General features: G+C 42.3%; 1 protein-coding gene across 1 annotated transcript in view; it reads right to left on the reverse strand.

Moving 5' to 3' along the window:
• Positions 1-23,034, reverse strand: part of SCML4 (Scm polycomb group protein like 4) — a 123,559-nt gene that overhangs the window by 41,939 nt on the left and 58,586 nt on the right. Inside the window, exons 3-5 of the mRNA XM_003824332.6 lie at positions 9,226-9,355; positions 6,227-6,427; positions 4,496-4,690 (exon numbers count right to left, since the gene is read on the reverse strand). Of these exons, the coding sequence (XP_003824380.1) occupies positions 4,496-4,690; positions 6,227-6,427; positions 9,226-9,355 (526 nt within the window). The remainder of the gene's footprint in view (positions 1-4,495; positions 4,691-6,226; positions 6,428-9,225; positions 9,356-23,034) is intronic.

Genomic DNA, 23,034 nt, shown 5'->3' on the forward strand with positions numbered 1-23,034 from the left:
CTGGCAGAACAAAGGAGAAGTGCCTGCAGGGATCAGCCAATACATCCAGAGTTTGTTTGGTCAGAGGATGTGCGAGTGTTTCTCAAGGACCAGATGTGGGCCATCAGAAGACATAGATCTGCAGCAGGATCATCTTAGATCCTTTCCACAGGGCAGTCTGGAGGTGCGAGAGGGCTTCAGCTGAATCTAGAGATTTACCCCCAGAGGCCTTGGACTGTGGAAAGAATTGTAAATGACCAGCTAGAGAAGAGTTGCATTTGTCCATGCCCATGCAAGTGCAGGTGAGAGATGGTAGGGTCACCAAAGAACACATGTAAAAGCCCACAGGATGAAGAATCAGCTTTAAACATCGGCTAGAAGCAGAGAGCATGATGCCAACTCACAGCAAGATTCATCACGTACAAATTCCCCTGCCTCTTGCGTCTCCTCCTTCCCCCATCCACTGTGAAGGGGATCAAGGTTAGCGAGCTATGGGAGGAGGCAATAACAAAAGGGGGAAGGTTGGGGGAGAAGCCAACCATGCCCTTCTTTATTGCTGCAGGCAACTGGCCTGAGGCAAGCCTGAGCTGGGTGTGGGGCGGTCATTATGTCTTTGAGTGAAACTGAAAGTTTCGAGGCCGACTTCAAGTTCCAAACTGGTGGCATAGAAGCAAGCTGGCTTCAGTCCCCACCACAGAAAATCAAAAACAAATGCACAGCACCGAGATTATAACAAGAAATATCCCAGAACTCAAATATGAAGAGGAGACAGTGCCTGGGGCCACAGAGAAATGAAAAAACTCTGAGCAGAGGGTAAGAGAATCTGACTTCCACGTTCAAGTCCCTCCCTCCATCTGCTTAGCACCAAGCATGCAGAAAAATTTCTCCCAATTCACTGTTTCTACACTAGAAAAAGTGAGATCAAGGTGTACAACCAGCTTTCACACCGTCTTGGTTTCCATGGCAGGAGGCCTGTCCTTGCCTTAATCCATAGGAAGCATTGAGAGTGCCCGAAGGGAGAAATATCCCTGAGGACAGCCAGAGACAAAGCAGGGAGGTAGAACTACCATCCCCAGCCCTGGGAACTCTGCTTAGTTACTTGCCCAAGGGAGATTTCAAATCAGCGTGGCTGTTACGTGGCTGTTGCGCAGTACCACACTGTAGGTTTGCCCCACAGATCCCCTGGGCACAAGCCCCTAGCCAGCCTTCCCACACTGCTGGGATATACCTTTTTGGGACCTCCTGCGTTTGGAAAGGGCAATGCTTCAATCATTCACTAGCGCTGAGGCAAACCTGGGCTTAAGGTGCCACGTAGAGCCAAAAAACCAAAGACAGTGACCTAGCAGTAAAGAACCTATAAGCAAATATACCCAATAAAAGCCAAACAAGTCAGAGAAGACTGAAATAAATATTCCTTCAATGCAAAGACATAGACACATCCACAAGAAACAATGGCCGACAGGAAACCGTGATCTCCCCAAATGGGCAAGGCAAGGGACCAGAAACTGACCCTAATAAGATGGTAACATGTGAGCTCTCTGACCAAGAATTCAAAATAGTAGTTTTAAGGAAACTCACTGATTTCCAAGATAACACAGAAAAGCAATTCAGAAATATATCAGAGAAATTTAACAAAGAGATTGAAATAATTAAAAAAATCAAACAGAAATATTCAAACTAAGAAATACATTTGCTGAACTAAAAAAATTATTAGAGACTCTCAATAGTGAAGTAGATCAAGCAAAGGAAATAATTAGTGAGCTCGAAGATAGACTATTTGGAAATATAATCAAAAGAGAAAAAAGGAAAAAGGATGAGAATTAATGAAGATCACTTACAGGATATAGAAAATTACCTCAAAAGACAAAATCTAAGAATTATTAGTGTTCAAGAAGGAGTCAAGCAAGAACAAGGGGTAGGGAGCTCATTCAAATAAATAATAACAGAAAACTTTCCAAAAGATGAGAAGGGTTAAATATGCATGTATAGGAAGGGCAGAGAACACCAAACAGATTTTAACAAACAAAACTACCCCAAGGCATATATTATAATCATCAAACTCTCAAAGTCCAAGGACAAAGAGAGAATCCTAAAAGCAGCAACAAAAAAGAAGCAAATGACATTTGAAGGAACCCCAATTCATCTGGCAACAGACTTCTCAGTGGAAACCATATAGGCCAGGAGGGAATGGAACAGCATTTTCAATGTACTGAAAGAAAAAAAATAACTGTTATCCAAGACTACTGTATCAAGCAGTTATCCTTCAAATATGAAGGGTAAATAAATTTTCTCCCAGACAAACAAAAGCAGAGAGAATTCACCACCATCACAGGCATCTTACAAGAAATGCCAAAGGCAGTTTTTCAATGTGAAAGAAAAAAAAAACCACTGCGGGTACAAAGCCTGTTGGTACCATTACGTACACGGACAAACCCAGAACACTCTAATACTGTAATTGCTGTGTATAATCCACTTATAACACTAGTATGAAGCCCAAAAGACAAAGCTATTAAAAGCAATAATAGCTAGAACAATCTCTTAAGAGATAGGTAATATCAAAACATATAAATTGAGGCAACTAAAAGTCCACTGTAGGGGGGATGGAGTTAAACTGCAGGATTGTTTTTTCATTTTTTCCTTGTTTCTATTCTTGTCTGTGTGATCTAAAATAAGTTGTAATTTCTTTAAAGTAACTTTTTATACCTGTAGCATTTTTTATAAGCCTCATGGCAACCACATGTAAAAACCTATAATAGATTCACTAAGAATAAAGTTCAGTTATCACCCTGACCTGGACATATCAATTATTGACTAGAGAACATTTTGTAACCTGAAAGGAGCCAGAAAAGCCAATATTTGTTCTGAATTTCATCCGTAGTCAGGGAAGAACTAGTCCCGCAGGATACACTTAGAGGACAATGGGAGATACGGGTTATGCTGCTTTATGATGATGTCCCATGGGTCATTGTGTGTTCAATGTAACAATGAGGCAAGCATCTGAGAAGTGAAATCACACGATTCTGCTATTCTCATTGCAACACTCACTAGAAGATAAATAGTTTAAGAATATGTTTGTGAGTCAACTAGGGTTTACAGGTGAGGCCAGATTCATAGACTGTTGGAACCAGAAGAACGTGCTGTATCAGCAACTCCAACCTGTCATTTACCCATAGGAAATCTAGGCCCGGAGAGAGATGAGACTTCTCCAAGCTCACACATGCAGAGACATCAAGAAAAACATAAAAGTAAATAGCATCTGCTCACACCAACCATATTTAATTAGGTACCTTCCTTTGCAGAGGCCAAATTTCTTCCTGTTTCCCAGGACTCAGAGAGATAAAAGCAAAATTGTAGGAAAGATTTTGATAGTATCCAAGAAAAACTATGCAGAGAATCTAAATTTATCCTTCCCTGCTGTCCTCTTGAGTTGGAGACACAGCCTCTCTTATGATAAGTATCCTTTTGTTGAATGTGCTAAACCTGTCTGCGAGCACATACCTGCAGATGTATCTGTTTTTTATTATTTGTAGCAGTTACTCTATTTCTCAAAAACTTTCCTAAGCTCATGCATTTGACTTATCCAAGGCAGGGTCTCACACAGTGCTTGGAACAGAAGAGGGTTCACCAAATGTTTGCAGACTAACATAATAACTGGATTCCAGTTGTACTGCCTGTGTACTTTTCATATACCAACAACCCTGTGTTCAGAGAAAGAAAAAAGGCAACATTTCTACCCATCCTTGAGATTCACCTTCACCTCTTTGCAGATCTATAACTCAGGGCTGCTTAGCGGAGAAGGAGCACCTCCTATTGACATCTAGCCCCTTGGGTAGACAACACTGTGTCATGTATGCCTGTGTGGCCTTGCTACCCTCCCCAAGGGCCAGTTTTCCATCCTGAGCTACTCTGTGGCTAATGGTACAAAAAGGTGCTCAACCCCTAGGCCACTTTCCATCTTGTGATGAGAACGAAACACTAACCCTTGCTGGAAGACATATTTAATATATGGCCCCGTCAAATCCCTGCAATAATAGACACTTTGTTGCACCTTTAATTCACATGGGTAGGTGTCTGAGACTCCCAGGCAGGACCAACATCATCAGTTCTATAGCTCTAGTTTCTTTGGGATGAGTTCCTTAGTTTTGTAGTCCTGCTACTACTCAACAATGACAAATGCCCAGAGTTTCAATGAGAGGAGAGTGAAGAAACTTACTTGTTATATATGATGTGATGTGGTCTCATTGTCTAAATTCTAATAATATAGACCTAAAAGTTATAATGTCAGCTCTTAATAGCTGGAGGGACCACTTCCCTCTGCAGCCTGGGGTGGGGACTGTCCAGGCACCCCTTTGTTCCAGCCAGGTACAAATATTTCCCAGGCACCCAGACAGGCAGCCCATGGGGCTCCAGTGGCAGAACTGCCAGGAGCTACAATGGCTCCCTCCATAGTGGAAGGGCAGAAACACCTGGGACAGGGAGGTGTCCCTGCACGTGGGGGAAGCAGGACGAGGCCTACCTGATTCCATCCTCCCTTCCTCTTTCTCCTGGACTTTCTCAGAGGCACTGCAGCCCCTGGGGAAGGGCTGGTGGCTGAAGAGGTCATCGCACAGGAGGCTTCGGCACAGCTTGGCGAGGAAGCGGAGGACATAGCCGATGCTGTTCACCACAGGCAGGCTCCGCAGGTGCTGTTTGCCATCAAAGGAAGCCGAGACTGGAAAACCAGAGAGATGTCAGCTTAGAGCCGGGCACTGGAGAAAACCGCAAGTCAATCGGCCGTGGTGAGGATTTTTCTTTGTTCATTTTTTTTTTGTTGCTAAGCAGACTATATTTGGATTTCACCTGTTTGTTCACAAGGTCCTGTTTCTGGTGGGGATCCCACCCAGGACACCACATTGCATTTAGTTGTCACGTCTCCTTCGTCTCCTTGGTCTGTGACTGTTTCTCAGTCTTGCCTTGTTTTTCATCACTCTAATAGCTTTGAAGAGTACTGCTCAGGGTAAAATGTCCCTCCGTTTGGATTTGTCTTTTTTTCTCATGATTAGACTAGGGTCATGGGTTCTTTGGGACCACAGAGGTGAAGTGCCCTTTCTATCACATCACATCAGGGGATAAAACTGGAGGAGGGCCGTGACCATGGAAGAAGGGATTTCTCTGACTCTGAAGGATCTTGAATAACAAGACATGCCCTGAGATGGGGTTGAAGCCATGATGTTTCCCCACTGCCCTGCATGGTGGTAAGTGCTATGAAGAAGGAATGGAGCAGAGTAAGGAAGTACAGAGAGGCCGGGTGCGATGGCTCATGCCTGTAATCCCAGCATTTGGGAGGCAGGTGGATCACATGAGCTCAGGAGTTTGAGACCAGCCTGGGTAACATAGTGAGGCATTCATCTCTACAAAAAATTGTAAAAAATTAGCCAGGCTTGGCGGCATGTTCCTGCAGTCCCAGCCACTTGTGGGGCTGAGGTCGGAAGATCGCTTGAGCCCAGAAGATCGAGGCTGCAGTGAGCCGTGATCGTGCCACTGCACTCTAGCCTAGGCGACAGAGTGAGATCCTGTCTCAAAATAAATAAATAAATAAATAAATAAATAAATGGAGGGTGACAAGGGCGATATATTAGACAAGGGGTCAGAAAAGGATTCTTGGATAGAGTGGCATTTGAGTAGAACCTAAAGGACATCCATGAAGTCATCTCTGCTAGAACAGAGTGGGGAACAAGAGAGAAGTAACCAAGAAATTAAAGAGGTAGCCAGGGCCAGGTCACACAGGGCCTGTGGGATTTTGTAAGGACTTGGGCTTTTACTTGGAGTGACATGGGAGACATTGGAGGAGGGTTTAGGGCAGAGGAGGGGCATGATCTGACTTAGATTTTTAAAGAACCAGGGAGGTTGCGGTGGGTGGTGAAAGGTGGTTGGACTCTGGATATATTTTGAAGTGGAGCAAAAGGATTCTGGATATATTTTGAAGTGGAGAAAAAAAAGCAAAAAACGGTGAGTTGGAAGTGGGAAGTGGGAGAAGGAGAAGAGTCAAGATGAGGATCAGAAATCCAGTCTTCTTACCCGGGCGTGGAATCATCCTCTCCCTGAGCCCTGAGAGAGGCTTTTAGCTCACAGGCTCATAAAGACCCTAGAAGCCCAGCAGATGAAGGACAGACCCTGGCCACACCTGCTGTCTCCAGGCCTGAGTATGGATGCTTCCTCTGCAGAGAGACATCCATGGCCTCTTCATGCAACCTGCCCCAGGCCTTACCTGACACCATCTCACCACCATAGCCCTGCTTGACCAGGGAGAAGACCAGCTTCTGCTGGTGGGCGCAGTCGATGCAGGCTTGGACGGCCTGCTGCAGCACCGCCGATGGCCGCTCGGGCCCAAAATGCTCCGGGAGCTGCTGCACCTTCTTCCTCTCCAGATAGGGCCCCGCATTGGCCTGCTTGTTGATGTAGAGGCAGACTGCAGAGACAGAGGTCACAAAGCCCTCGGCATCAGGGGCGCATCAGGCCAGCTGGCGGCGTCTGTGTACACGGGGGATGCCTCAGCCATGCCCCTTTGGCCCTGGCCTTGGGAAAGCTGGCGAGGGCAAAAGTGGGGTGGATTCTTCCCAATTAAGGAGTAAAAGAGGCAAAAGAGTTAGACACCCCAAGTGCCAGGGCCTGACCTCGGGGGCTTTCTTGGTTGGAAACAGTTGGATAGGTGGGTCCACTCTGATCTACTGAAATCTGAATTAAAGATCATTATGGAGGCCCACATGGACCGTCTGTAAAAAGGTATTTCCATGCTGGGAAAGTGTACATACAAAACCTCTTCTCCCTCCTCCAAAGGAGCTGTCAAGCTATAGACAGTTTTTGCCATTTCTTTGTTAACCGTCTACAAACAAAAAAATCAAGATGCCACTATCACTCCAGAGACTATATATTCAACAAAGCTCTACAGACAGTGCTATTTACAATCTCAGAGAAAAGAAATATTCAACAACCCATTTAGGTGAACCCAGTCAATGGTCTCCACACTTTTAAGGTAATAGACCCCATTGATAAAATATTGGGGGGGGCACATGTCCCAAACCATGTTTATTTATTTATAGGTTATATACATTCTTAACTGTATTAATGTATTGTGTGAATTTTTTACAGGAAAGTATCTAATTTATATAATATAATATTATATAAATGTTATTTATATAATATTATATATATAAACATAAAAATGTTAGAATGTCTACAAAACTGGTTTTCATATACGATAGATTTCAGTAAATCAAGTGGAATCTTTATGAATTTTGCAATTAAAGAGAAAAAGAAATATAAATCCTTTTTCAGCAGGAAGATTTTGTACAGAGAAGACTGCCCAAAGAGTTAGTTATCATCAGTAAAATTAGCTCAGTCAGTTGGGTGAGGGATTCAGACCTAGTTTATACAAGTTCAACTTCATTCTATTCCATGACAATGAATAAATTCCAACCCCCAACTACCTATGCCACCTGTAATTTGGTAACAGTTGCTGAACTGGTTAGCCTGTCTTCAGACTATTTGCTTTAAGATTTTTCATTGTCTCAGACATCAAGCCAGATTCCTTAATAAATGAAGAGTGCCCTGGCCGACCTCTTGAGAAAAAAACTATCCAAAACTTGGAAATAAGACACAAAAGTTATTTCCTTCACTTTCAATGACATGGTACAGCATTGTCTAATAAGCATTGCATACATTGTAAAACATAGCCAAGAAATAGAAATTGTTAAAGGATGAGATAAGATGAATAGGAATAGTAGGTGTTATATTTTCTTCCATACATTAATGACCCCTCTTGTGTATCTGCCTTCTCACTCCCCATCATCCTCCCATAAGCATCTTACCTTAGAGGCCACTGGTGCAAAGGAGTGCTGAAGAGGGACTTTAAGAGGAGACCAGTGGCATTTTGGAAAGGCTAAGTAGTAACAGCAAAGGTGAAGAAATAGGTTTTTTTGTTTTTTTGTTTTTTGAGCACCTGCTATAGTCTCAAGACAGGCATGTGGGTTTGGTGGTATTATTACTGATTTACTAATGAAGAAACTGAGGCTTAAAGAAGTTAGTAGACTGCTCAAAAACTGTAGCCAGTGATGCAAAGGAATTTGGATCAAGTCTTTTGGAAGACACTCTGGTAGAGTCCAGGTCTCATCCCAGGTGATAAGAAAAATCTAATAAGAGACCTTCATGCAGGCACTATGCCATGCCCTACAAAGAAAGCTTGAACAAAATGAAGCAGTGCCTGCCTTCACAGAGCCTACGTCCTGGTTAGGGAAGTAAGCCTATTCAGATCATCCCATGAGCTGATGTGAGACCATGTGAAACTGTGGCTGTGAGAAACACAGGGAGGGGTTAAGAGAGCCCATCTGGGAGACCCTGGCAGGAAAGTTCATGAGGACCTTCTGGGGAGAAGTATGCCTGATCTGAGATATAAGGGAGGAATAGGGTGGCCCGAAGGGATGATCACTCCAGATGGAGGGAGAGAATATGCTAAGACCCCGTGGCCAGTCCTGGGGACTGAGAGAAGAGCAGTGGGGTGACCCACAGGGTGGAGCCTGCAGGGCCTTGTCGGCCAGATTAACAAGTCTGGGCTTCGTCTAAAAGCAATGGGAGGGACTGAAGGGATTTAAATGGGATGGGAGAGGGGCTGGGGTTGTGACATAGGAGGATTCTCTGTGTGTGTGTGCGTGTGTGTGTGTGTGCATGTGTGTGTGTGTGAGAGAGAGACACCATCAGCTTGTCATTACTATTATGATGAAACTGTCAGTTGGTGGATGCCCCACCATAGACAGAGATTGGGATACCTGCTACCCTGACTGGGTTGGAGGGTAGTGGGTCAGACTGAGGGCGAATGGGCTCCTTAGGAAATCTGGAAGAGCAAACACAGGAACAAGAGCACTGTTTAAGGTGAGCAGGCTTAGATCAGTGCAATGGATCAGCGCACCCCAGCTCCTAAAAGAAACATCTGGCCACCCTGTGTCCCCCTGTCATCCACCTCCCTCCAACCAAAGCAACCACCTAAACCCAAGCTGCACTGAAAACCAAGTTTTAAATAATCCAAGCTGTGGGACATGTAAACTGGTGCTCTCAAAGACTCTGGTCATCCTGTCTGCTGCCTAGCTAGCACACTAAATCCCTCATTTGAGCCATCTCAGCAACAACTCTTTAATCCACAAAGTAACAACTAGATGATGGCTGCCCTGTTCTCTACAGACCATCACAGCCTTGGAGTTCATTCTGCTGACCTACCTGTGAGAGCCTGTGGGGCCGCCAAGCTGGGGACCGTGGCTGCGTCCTGAGGGATGGAGCTGAGGTCGGGCTCTGGGGTACTCCGCGGAGGTGAGAGGGCTAAGGGAGTCATGAGAACCCGAGACTTGATCTGGAAGAGAGAGCCCATTTGGTCAATGAGAATCTGGCAATTCTCTCTACACTCTTCCAGATTCTGTCCTAGACGGCAGTTAACCATTGCTCTTCTATCATGCTTCCACACCTTTCCATCCTGCAGTTTCGGGGCCTGAGCTGCAGATTCAAGTTCATGTTCAGGATTCATATTTGGGGTCACACTCAGAGATCACCTCTCATCCCACCCTTTCAGAAGAGCCACCCAGGAAATGACAGTGTCAGGCAGTGAGTGCAGGAGCACACAGAGGTGTGAAGAGTTGGCATCCATGAACCCTTTGAGTGCAGAATGCCGGATAGGAGAGTTTCCAGCCTGCACCCCATGTGTTCCCTAGAATCCTGTGGACAGGGCTTTCCCTGTATCCACCCAACCAGAGACCAACTCTTCACTGTCTCCCAAGCTCTCTGCTCACAAAAATCACTGGGTCCTGCCGGAAAAGAGAGCAGGAGCCATTCCTCCAAGAGGCTGACATACCACTGTGTTTATTTCCTACAGCAGATTGACAAAACTAGGCTGGATGTGGACACAAGAGTGGGCAGCAGCCACTTTGATGATTTCACTTGAAACCACAAGGGAGGAGTTAAAATTTGCTCTTATGGAGTAAGGGGAAGATGAATAGTTGATGACTTGTTGATATCCATATTAACAAGTTACTCTTTATATCAAGACTAGTACAGAGACAAACTTTTAATCTTAGCTCTCTACCCAAAAGTAATGAAGAAAGTCAGTCATGTCCCTGTCTTCACCTCTGACCTATATCTAGACCTCACTCCAGACCGATTAAGTCAGTCTCTGGAAGTGAGACTCACACATCCGGAGTTTTTAAAGATACTGAGATTCTAATACACAGTTAAGGCTGGGGACCCTTGCCCAACACCGAAGCTTTTCAATTTTTGCAATCAACCTTCTAGAGGGTCTTGTTAAAATGCAGATTCTGATTCAGGAGTTCTGGTCTGGGACAGGAGATTCTGCATTTCTATGAGCTCCCAGTTACCACTGATGCTGCTGGTCCATGGACCACATTTCGAGTAGCAAGGTTGTATGTCCTATTGTTAACATGTGTGCAGTCCTCATCTATATCTTCACTTTCGTCCTGGATTTTTAGGATAGAATACTAATAATAGTCATGGAGAAATAGTATTTGAACTGCTAGTTCCCCAGTCATTCTATATTCACTCATTTATTTGTTCAACAAATATATACCGAGAGCCTATTTCATGCCCAACACTCTTCCAGCTGCTACAGAAACAGCAGAAGCAAAGCATACAAAAATCTTTGGCCTCGTGGAACTGATATTCTGTTGGGGGGAGACAGACAATAAACAGAATAAATGGGTAAATGATATAGTAGATTACATGTTAATAAAAGCTGATGATGAAAATAAGGAGGGAAGGGGCATGAGAAGTGCAATTGAGTTGTACTTTAGGCTGACATTTTTAAATAAGGAGGTTGAGGCATTTCTTGGGTGAAATTGCACCCAAGATTTGAAGGAGGTGAGGGAGCAAGTCATACAGTGTGTAGGGAAAGAATATTCCAGGCAATGTCGATATCAAGCCCCAAGGTTCTGAGGCAGGAGTATGCCTGGAGGGTTTGTGCAACTGTAGGGAGGCCAGAGTGAGACTGGAGAGGTAATAAAGCCAGGTTGGGCAGGGCTTTGCAGGACACTGTCAGGCTTTTAGCTATTACTCTTGAACTCTTTTGAGCAGGGAAACAATAGGATTTAAACTAACATTTTAACAATCTTTCTTTCTTCCTTTCTTTCTTTTTTGAGAGGGAGTTTCGCTCTTGTTGCCCAGGCTGGAGTGCAATGGCGCCATCTCAGCTCACTGCAACCTCCGCCTCCCAGGTTCAAATGATTCTCCTGCCTCAGCCTCCTGAGTAGCTGGGATTACAGGTGCCCGCCACCACGCCTAACTAATTTTTGTATTTTTAGTAGAGACAGGCTTTCACCATGTTGGCCAGGCTGATCTCGAACTCTTGACCTCATGATCTGCCTGCCTTGGCCCCCAAAGTGCTGGGATTACAGGCGTGAGCCACTGTGCCTGACCAACAGTCTTTCTGACTATGGTATTGAGAAAAGACTGAAAGAAGCAAAAGTGGGAGGACCACTAACCTACAGTAGCTGAGAGATGACAGTAGGGTGGATTGTGGTGATGATAGCAGTGGCGGTGATGAGAAGTAGACAGATCCTGGACATGTTTTGAAGGTGGAACCAACAAAATTTACCAACACATTGAATGTGGTATATGAGAGAAAGAAGGAAGTCAAAGATGACTTCAAGCATTGACACCAGGAGGGCTCTAGGTGGAGTAGTTTTTTTTGTTGTTGTTGTTTATTTTGAAGGGAAGGAGGATAGAGTGGAGGGGGCTAGAGAAGATCAGGGGTGAGTTTTGGACATGTCGAGTTTAAGATACTTGCTAGACATCCAAGTGGAGATATTACTAGGCAGTTGCATCTAGTAGAGTATATGGTTCTGGGGGAGAGCCTATATGAAGATGTACATTTGGGAATCATGAATATAGAGTTGGTATGTCAGACCATAATAATGGAAGATATCATCAGAGAAGTGAATGTAGATGGAGAAGAGAAGGATCCAAACACTGAGCCCTGCAAGATTCCAACACGAAGAGCCTGGAGAAATGAGAAAGGAGCAAGCAAAAGAAATCAGCTAAGAGCACCCAATGGGGTAGAAAGAAAACTGGGAGAGGGTGGCAGTGTGGGAGTGAATGGAGAGGTTCTTTCAAGGAGGAGATAGTGGTTAACCATGCTAAGTGCTCTGATTAGACAAGTAAGACTAGGAGTGGCCATTAGATTTAGCAATTTATCAACAAGAAAGGTGGTGGCACAGTGGGTTGAATTGGGATAAGAATAAATCTTTGCCCTCGTGGAACTGACATTCTAATGGCCAGCGGGGGTGGGGAGACAATAAATGAATAAATAAGTATATGATATAGTATGTTAGAAGGTGATAAGAGCCAATGGTGAAAATAAAGAAGCAAAGGGCATGGGAAATGCAATTGAGGAGTTATACTTTGAGTTGAGATTTTAAAATAGGGTAGCTCCTGATTGGAAAAATGGAAAGAGAGGCATTAGGGTCAGTAAGTAAAGTCAACTCCTCTTTCAAGGAGTTTTGTCAAAAAAGGGAGCAGAGAACTAGCCATAGCAAAGGAACAAAGTGGGATTAAAATATTTTTTTGCCCCACAATGCGATACCACCTTTCTGGTAGCTGTTAAGATAGATACTATTAAAAAATACAAAACAAAAAATAACAAAATGAAAACCCCCCAGAAAATAGTAAATGTTGGCAAGGATGTGGAGAAACTGGAACCCTTGAGCACTATTGGTGGAAATGTAAAATAGTGCTGCCACTATGGAAAAGAGTATGGCAGTTTTTAAAAAAATTAGAAATAAAATTACCATATGACCCAGCAATTCCATTTCTGAGTATGTAGCCCCTAAAATTGAAAATAGAGTCTCCAAGAGATATTTCACATCCACGTTCACAGCAACACTATTTACAATAGCCAAAAGTCAAATGCATAGAGACAGGAAGTAGAATGGTAGTTGCCAGGAACTGGGGGAAGGTGGGAATGGGGAGTTATTGCTTAGTGGGTAGAGAGTTTGAATTTCGCAAGATGAAAATGTTCTGGAGATTGGTTGCACAACAATGTGAATATACTTAACACTATTGAGTTTTATGGCAAACTCAATAACGGTAAATTTTAGAAATAATGGTAAATTTTGTGTGTTTTTTAGCAAAATTAAAAAAATTAATTTTAAGGATTCTTTGTTTTTTGTTTTTGAGATGGGAGAAAAAAATAGTGTTTTAATGCTGGTTAAAATAATCCAGTAGAGAGAGAAAAGTTGATTGTACAGAAGAGTGTGTGGAGAACTGCTCACATGAAAGGGCTTTGAGTAGGTGAGAGGGTAGGAGATTTAGTGCATGAGGGAGGCCATGGCCTAAGAGGATGCATATACTTTCCATCTATTGCAACAAGAAGGAAGACAGAATACAAAGGTTTGAATGCTGGGGTGGGTGGATGTGGAGGTGGGAGCTTGCAGAAGGTCTCTTCCCATGGCTTCCAATTTCCCCAAGATATGGAAGCTGAGTGGGAGGACAGAGGAGGTGGGTGTGGTCATGAACTGGGAGAGTAGGAGGCCTGGGGAATGGAGCACGGCTGCTGAGCAGCACTGAGGGGGCACTGGGATGTGCAGAAATGAATGTGAAATGAGATCAGTCAACAGCAAGCACATTGGCTGCACAGTGCTAAATGGGTGCTGAATTTGAGGCTCTCAAGGGAACCTCTATATTAATCAGAAACTATAATTAACAATAGAGATTTCATCTTATTCTGAGTGTCACATTTCAAAATTAAAGGACATATCCTGTAGGAATACACTGCTAAATATTATAAACATAATTTAAAAGAAACCTCAGTCATGGGAATGGGAGATCATAAACCTGCTTTGACTCAGTGACTCTGACTTTGGTGTGACTTCCTCATCTGCCAAGTGTCATGAGGGTGGCGGCTGCCATGCCTATTTATGGAGGCCATGCACCAAGGGTCCCCTGACTGCCTTTCTAGGAATGATATCCCACTTTCCATGTCTTGTGATGGAGAGGCTGGTGGTGACAGAGTCCCTGAGGACTTCAGGCAGTGACTTCTGGGATAACCCTGGCTAAATCCTCCTTCACAAGCTTAAAGCCCTTAACTGCCAACACAGAGATAATAATGCTCACTGGGGAAAAATGGAATTGGCAAATTATTTTTTCCTCTATCGTCTTTAAGCAAATCACACAAAGATACTTGTGATTCTTCCCTAGAAAAATGACGATGATGATGATGACTAAAACGTAAATATCCAGACACTGTTTACTGTTCATATAGACCTCCTAATGACTTTAACATCTAATGTTTCCTCACCATTTTAATATTTATTAGAGGCCAGGTGTATTGGCTCACATCTGTAATCCCAGCACTTTGGGAGGCCAAGAAGGCAGGATTGCTTGAGCTCTGGAGACCAGGCTGGACAACATAGTGATATCTCCTTTATACTAAAAATTTTAAAAATTAGCCAGGCGTGGTGGCGTATGCCTGTTGTTGCAGCTACTCAGGAGGCTGAGGCAGGAGGATTGCTTGAACCCAGGAGATCGAGGCTGCAGTGACCTATGATCACACCACTACACTCCAGCCTGGGCAACAGAGACAGACCCTGTCTCAAAAAAAAAAAAAAAAATTACTAGAGAGGAATCTGTTCACTGAACCCACCTCAAATGAAGTAATGGAATTATAATTGGCTGTTACTTCTGTCCATTTCTGCCCAACTGAAATTACAGGGATTAGATTAAATTGCCTGATTGCAAGGAAACCTTCTGTATTTATCCAGTCTCTAAAACAACTGCTAGAACTTTTGAGTGAAAGAAAAAGTCACGAGCAACTATGGGTAGTATATGGCTTTTTAAAAATATCCTTCGCTAGATAATAAATCACGAGTAGAAATACCCTTTTGACTTAGCATTCAGAAATTTCAATCTCATTGCTTAATATAAAGAATAAAAAGTAGCCTAGTGTAGAAAAGGGAGTCACCCATGATTTTAGAAAAGTCCTAAAAAAGAAGAGCATGGATATGAGCCCACTGGCTAGAAGCTTTGCTCTAGTGTGATGCAGGGCCCAGTTCATCAGCACAAACCTCTCCCCAGTGGAATGGGGGGGTTCCCTGTCTGTCGCAACCTATCCAAGCTGTTCTCTGGCAGGGCATTTGTCTTTGTTGTTGCCTTAGGTTTCTTAAAAAAAAAAAAAAAAAAAAAAAAGCTGTCTATTTTGTTTTTTAAGTGGACAAAATAAAACACAGTTCTGATATAGTGGTTTCTAACACCATTCTTCAATATAAGGAACAAAAACTCCTTGCAGACATGGCTGATTTTAGGACTAGGGTAGGGAATACACAAGGGGAGCCTAGAGCATCTTGCAATGCCAGAAAGTAAGACAATACTAAGGAAACAAAACACACACAATGGTGGGGACTGGTTATAGGGACACAGGTGCCAAATGAAAGAGCTCCCAGTGGCTAAATTCGGACCAAGAGGAACAACAAATAAATAATGTAGTAATGGATTATAACTCAAAGTATGAAATAAATATTCATGAATCCTCACTGACATAAATAGGTGGTTGACTCAGTAAATAAAAGGGAAAGAACAAACGACTCTCCCATGCATACAAATTTCAAATAATTTATGTAGACACCCCTCCCTCAAGTAGGTGAAGCGCAATTCCCTACTCCTTACGGATGGGCTGTGCACAGTGAGTACTTCCAAAGAGTACAGTAAGGAAATGAAGGGGAAATGTAACTTTACAATGGAGAAACCTGATAAATAAGACTTCAACCATATGATCAAGGTCAACATCATCAGTGTTAAGTCATGTCACTAGCATGTACTCTCACCATATGATGAAAATGCCATGTCACCTCTGGGATCTTCTTCCCCAAGCCCCCTAACCCTAGTGTAATCATGAGAAAAACATTAGACAAACTGAAATTGCAGAACATTTTACAAAATACCCGACCAGTACTCCTCAAAACTGTCAAAGTCATCACAAAAGGAAATTCTGAGCAACTTTCCCAGCCCAGAGGAGCTTAAGGAAACATGACAACTAAATGTTATGTAGTATCTTGGATGGGATCCTGGAATAGAATAGAATAGGGAAAAGCTAATTAAATTGGAATAAAATATTGACTTTATTTAATAATGAAGTATTATGATGGGTTCACTAGTTGAGACAAACATACCACAGTAATATGAGATTTTAAAAATGGGGGGAAATCAGGTGCGGGGTACATGAGAATTCTCTGTTTTATCTCTGCAATACTTCTGTAAACCAAAAACTATTCTAAAATAGTGTTTGTTTTCAAAATATTAAAAACAGGATGTGGCAGAATAAACTGGGTAAATGGAGAGGAGGAGAGAAGAGAGGCCTCTTCCTGGCAGCACAGAACTGGAAGCATCTTGCTGTGCAGGACGCCATGCTCTGACATAAAGGAGCTAATCCTGGGCCTTCAAAGCCAACATCCCTGCCCAAGTGCTAGTGCAGTTGCTACCTTTACCTGAGATTCAAAACCTCAACCCAGCAGGTGTGGCGACCCCTCATCCAAGGCAAAGTCTGTGCTTTGCCTCATTAGAGAATACTGCTGGGACAAAGCGGTAGGGCAAAGTGTCCCTACCAGCTGGAGTCTCCACCAGGGGGGCTGGGGAATCTGGGATCAGCTCATCTTTCTTTTCCATTTATAGAACCAGAATATGGGCCTGGGGAATTTCTGGCTCCAGCTGTCATTTAGGGGAGGACCTTGTCTAAGACATTTGCTAGAACATCACTGGAAAGAATTGGGAGGGGATTTGGGGGGAAATGGAGATGTGCGGCCAAGAGGACACTAAAGGGGAGAGGATCGGTTGATATAAAACTCAAGGATTTTTCTAGAAACATCTGGCTTTGGCAGTAACAGAAATGCCATCTAAACATTGTTTGACAGACTGGTAGCAAGAGGTGGATAATCTGAGGATGGAGAGTGTGGCTGGGGAAGGATGAGGATGTATAGAGGCTGCTGGCACATCCGCAGAGGGTAAGCCAACAAAGCAAAATTTTAAAATGTGTTTAGGGCAGCAGTGGGCACATGCAAAGGAATACCAGCTTTGGATCTGGATTGAATGTCCAGCATGGCCACTCGCTGATTCTGAGGCTTAGTACTTAGGCCCTCAGAGCCTGCCTTTCCTCATCTGTAAAGATAATAGCTCTCACACAGGGATGTAGTTAGAATTAAATGCAGAAGTTTAGCATAATGCAAAGTGAGAACTCAATAAAAGTTAATTGTCATTATTGGTGTTAGTATTATTATTGTTACTTTTAGAAATTCCAAAAATGCAAATAAGTCCCAAGTTTCTTGTTCATGCAGTGATGGCAGGAGGAGGAAACTGCCCATCTTTCCTGGAACCCATCTACATTTTCCATGCTTATCTCTTGGGATCACATCTTCAGAAATCTCTGCAAACCAACCCTTTTTCCTCACACCTCGCAGATGATCCCCTCTGTGAAACATGCTTCCAATCCATCTTGAAATGGTTCCTAAGTGTTGCTTATGTAATAGCTATCCTTTCCAAGTGGCATCATTTAAGCCAAATCTAAAAAGGAAAAAAAATCATTCATTCAATCAGACAGACATTTATTCAACAAAAACTTCTTGAGCACCTACTATGTGCCAGGAACTGTTCTAGGTGCTGAAGATTCAGCTGTGAATGGGGAAGATAAACTTCTTGTTCTCAATGCAAGCAACTAGGTGACCAGGGTAGGCCCATAAAGGGGTGACATTGAAGTCAGGATCTGAGTGGCTAGAGGTAGCCTGTTGTGACTGGAGAAAGCTTTCCAGGCAGACAGAACAGCTTGTGCAAACATTCTAAAGCTTGGCTTCTTCAAGAAACCAGAGTGGTTGGAACTGTGGGCAAGAGTCAGAATGGTGCAAGAAGAGGTCAAGTTAGGTGGTTAGGATGAGATAATGGCAGTTTTCTAACTTAGCGTTATGCATTGAATTGAGTCTCTCTAAAAAGACATATGTTCAAGTTCTAATCCCCTGTACCTGCAAATATTGGCTTTATTTAGACATAGGGTCTTTGCAGAGGTAATTAAGTTAAAATGAGTGCATACTGCATTAGGGTTGGTCTTAACCCAATAACTGGTGTGCTTATAAGATGAAAAAACTTGATACAGACACAGACACCTGTTTGGAGAGAATGCTATGTGACGACAGAGGCAGAGATTGGAGTAATGTGTTGACAGCCAAGAAACAGCCGGCAACCACCAGAAGCTAGGAAGAGGCAAGAAAGGACCCTCCCCTGGAGTCTTCAGAAAGAGAGCATGGCCCGGCTGACACCCTGATTTCAGTCTTCTAGCCTCCAGAAAGGATGTTTTAAGCCACCCAGTTGGTAGTACTTTGTTACAGCAGCCCTAAGGAAACAAATACAGTCAGGATAACAAGCTTGGATTTTATTCTATGAGTGATGGAAATAATTACAGGATTTTAAGCAGGGAAACACACAAGCTAGTTTTCATTTTATAAAAATAAATATGGTGCTAGGCCCAGTGGCTCACATCAGAATCTCTGAGTGCTGTTATCCCATAACTTTAGGAGACTGAAGCAAGAGGGTCACTTGAGCTCATGAGTTCAAGACCTGTCTGGACAAAATGGCAAAACTCCATCTCTACAAAAAATACAAAAAAAAAAAAAAAAAAAAAACCCGAAACAAAACAAAACAAAACAAAAATGGCTGGGTGTGGTGGCATGCACCTTAGTCCCAGCTACTTAGGAGGCTGAGGTGGGAAGACGGCTTGAGCCTGGGAGGCAGAGGTTGCAGTAAGCCAAGATTGTGCCACTGCACTCCAATCTGGGAGACAGAGCCAGACCCTGTCTCAAAATAAATACATACATACATACATACATACATACATACATACATACATACGGCTGCTGTTAGGCAGAATGGATGGGGAGGTGGAGGCAAAGTGCAGAAAAGAACACTATTAAGGAGGTATCACGTGGTCTAGCTGAGAGACACTGGTGGCTAAACTAGGGTGGAAGTAGGGAGGTGGAAAGAATTGATTGGATTCAGGGTGTACTTTGAGATGGAACTGAAGTGACGGGTGAGAGAAAGCACAAAACCTAGGATAATATCTACATCTATTCACAAAATCTTTGCTTTAATAGTACATTTTTATTATGTTAGTTATAAAACATTAGCATTTATTTACTTATTGATGATTTGGTTAACTTACTAACTAGACTTATTATTGGGCAATAATACTGGCTTTGTCTCTAAGTTTCAAAACATTCCTTCTGTAATACTAAAGTAATAAACCTTCAGAATGAGACAGCAAAAGTTCTGTGCAGAACTTTGGGAGAGGGCATGAAGAAAAGGAAATAATCCATATTTCCTCATCGGGGAAATGGACATAATTTCAGTCAACTACACATTGCCACTGCACTGCAGGGCAGTGGCAAGAATACAGGTCTTAGAGATAACAAATGACACACTAGTCCTGGTTCTACTGCCAACTCACACGGGACTCTGAGCAACTCACTCAGCTCCTCTAAGCTTCATCTTCCAAAGCCTTTAAATGGGTTACAGTTGTTGGTTTCTAAGCTCTTCCCAACTCATAATGTTGTGTGTGTAACTTTCATTAGATTATTTTTGAACACATTAAAGAATTTGAGTCAAAACCAGTGTTAGCGCCATATTTGGAATGTTAATTAGAAGAAATGTAGCATTCTAAATTATTTGAAGTCCTGTTTCTGGTAAGATGGAAAACTGGTTATTAGGATCAGTCAATTGAAACTACTACAAATAATGAATAAATGCAAAAATGATTAAAAGTGTGGAGGAATTGACATATATAAAGAATAACCAGGCCAACATATAGGTTTAAGCTGGGCCATGGGCATTGCTACGAAGCCCAGGGCTTACCCTAAGAGCTACAATAAAGGCACGCCAGCTGTAGACTTGTCGCATCTTCTCCCACCCCTACCTGGCTACAAGAAAAGTTGCCTTGACACTGAGGGAGGGGATTTGCAGAACCTCTGGGAAGATATTACCAGAAGCCGGACCTCACATATATTTGCATCCCAAATTCACAGAACTTGGGTGATCAAGAAAACCTCAGGCTATGAATTTAGTTAAAAAATTACTCAATATGACAGTGTCTCAGGTGACTGGAAAGGCAAAAGAAAACACATCATCTCTGGAGAAAGGTTTCAAAGAAGTCTCAAAAATAATTTTTCAAGGTTGATGAATAACAGTCCAAAATACCCAAGCACACAAGGAAGCAAATAACTAAAGAAAGAATAAGCAATAAAAACACACAGCAATAAAGCCCCCCAAATATTAAGATATTTCAATTATCGAACTTAGATTATAAAAACAACTATGATACTATGTATAAAGATATAAAGGACAAGCTTGAAAATATATCTGGGGAACAAAAAATGATTTTAAAAGCACAGTAAATTTGAAAAAGAAGCAAATTGAATTTTTATAAGTGGGAAACACAGTAACTAAAATTAAGAAGTAAATGGATAGACTTAACAGCATTGTAAACATAGCTAAATAGAAAATTAATGAGCTCGAAGATATGTCAGAAGAAATTACCCAGAAAGCAGCACAGAAACCAATAGATTAAAACTATGGAAAAGAGGTTAAAAGAAATGGAGAATATGAGAAGTTTGAAACATAAGAGTTTCAGAAGAAAAGAATATGGAGAATGGAAAGGAGATTATATTTGAAGAGATAATAGCAGAGAATTTTCCAGAACTGATGAAAGATTTCAACTCACAGATTCAGGAAGCTCAGCAAATCCTAAATAGGATGAATAAAATATAAATCCACACGTCAACACAATGAAGTGAAATTATAAAACACCAAAGACAGAGAGAAAAATCTTAAAATTAAAAATACAGATTACTTTCCAAGAAGCACCCTAATAAGCTAGAAGAGTAGTTGAGTTCTCTGCAATAATGAACCCCAGAATATAAATATAATATCTTTGGTTTTTTTTTTTTTTAGACAGAGTCTTGCTCTGTCACCCGTGCTGGAGTGCAATGGCGCAATCTCGGCTTACTGCAACCACCGCTTCCTGGGTTCAAGTGATTCTCCTGCCTCAGCCTCCCAAGTAGCTTGGATTACAGGCAGGCGCTACCATGCCAAGCGAATTTTCATATTTTTAGTAGAAATGGGGTTGCATCATGTTGGCCAGGCTGGTCTCAAACTCCTGACCTCAAGTGATCTGCCCGCCTTGGCCTCCCAAAGTGCTAGGATTACAGGCATGAGCCACCGTACCCGGCAAAATATAATATCTTCTATGTGCTTCAAGGGAATAACTGACAATCTAGACTCCTACACCCAGAAAAAAAAGTCTTTTTTTTTTTCAAAAGTGAAGGTAAAATAAAGATACTTCTAAACAACAAAAACTGAGAGTTTATCACTACAGGACCTATATTAGAGGAGCTTCTTTTCGTTTAACTTCAGGCAAAATGACAAGGAACCCAGGTGGAAGGTCTGATATATAAAAATGAAGAATTTTTTAGAGGTGGTAAATAATCAGGTGAATTTAAATGAAAATGACTGTATCAAACAATAATAATGATGACTGGAGGGGCTAAAAAAGAAAAAATTAAAATGCATGGCAACAATAATATATAAGTGTGGGGGACAGAATATAAATGGAATTAAAGTGTACTAAAGTCCTTGTATTATTTAGGAAGAAGCAAAAGTATGGTTAACTTTAGACAACTCTAATAAGTAAGCATGCTGTAATTTTTAGAGTAGCCATTAATACAACAGAAAACAGAATGCTTGACTTCCAATGAATGGGAAAGAAAAAATTAAATAATAAAAAATAACTCAAAAGGAAGGCAGAAAAGACAGGTAAAAGGAATATATAGAATACAAAAAATCAGTATAGATTTAAGCCCAAATTTATTAGTAATTTTTAAAAATACGATTGGACTAAACACCTAATTAAAAGACAAAGATTGTCATATTAGATATTATGGGTTGAAATGTGTCCCTCAAACACATATTGAAATCTCAACTCTCAGTACCTGTGAATGTGACCTTATTTGAAAATACAGTCTTTGCAGATGGTTGAGTTAAGATGAGGTCATAAGTCTGGGTCTTAATCCAATGTGGCTGGTATCCTTATACAAAATGGAAATATGGACGGAGAGGCAGACACACACAGATGGAAGATGATGGGAAGACATGGGGAGTAAGCTGTCTACAAGCCAAGGAAAGCCTGACACTATCAGAAGCTGGGAGAGAGACATGGAACAGATTCTTCCTTACAGGCTCAGAAAGAACCAACACTACCTACACCTTGATCATGAACTTGTGGCTTCCAAAACTCTGAGACAATAAATTTCTGTTGTTTGTTATCTAGTTTGTTGTGTTTTATTATATCAGCCCTAGAAAATAAATGCACTCTTTTTTTTTTTTTTTTTTTTTTTGTTCAAGGTCTCACTCTGTCACTCAAGCTATAGTGCAGTGACACGATCATGACTTACTTTAGCTTTGAGTTCCTGGGCTCAAGCAATCCTTCCACCTCAGTCTCCCAAGTAGCTAGGACTACAGGTGTGCACCATCACAGTTGGCTAATTCATTTATTTTTTGTAGAGGCAGGGTAGTGCTATGTTGCCCAGGCTGGTCTCGAACTCTTAGGCTCAGGTGATCCTGCTGCCTAGCCTCCCAAAGTGCTGGAATTACAAGCATGAGCCACAATGCCCAGCCTAGATTTTTGTTTTTTAAATTATGTTCTCCTTCCTTTTCTTCCTTTCTGTTATGGACTGAATGTTTGTGTACCCTCCAAAATTCATACACTGAAGTACTAACACCCAGTGTGAAGGCAGTTGGAGGTGGAGCCTTTGGGAGGTAATTAGGTTTACATGAGGTCATGACGGTGCGCCCCATGAAGAGATTCATGTTCTTTTTTTTTTTTTTTTGTATGTTTTTGAGACAGAGTCTCGCTCTGTCACCCAGGTTGGAGTGCAGTGGCACCATCCCGGCTCACTGCATCCTCCATCTCCCAGGTTCAAGCGATTCTCCTGCCTCAGCCTCCCA

Source organism: Pan paniscus, chromosome 5 (assembly GCF_029289425.2).
Source record: "Pan paniscus chromosome 5, NHGRI_mPanPan1-v2.0_pri, whole genome shotgun sequence".
Lineage (NCBI taxonomy): Eukaryota > Metazoa > Chordata > Mammalia > Primates > Hominidae > Pan > Pan paniscus.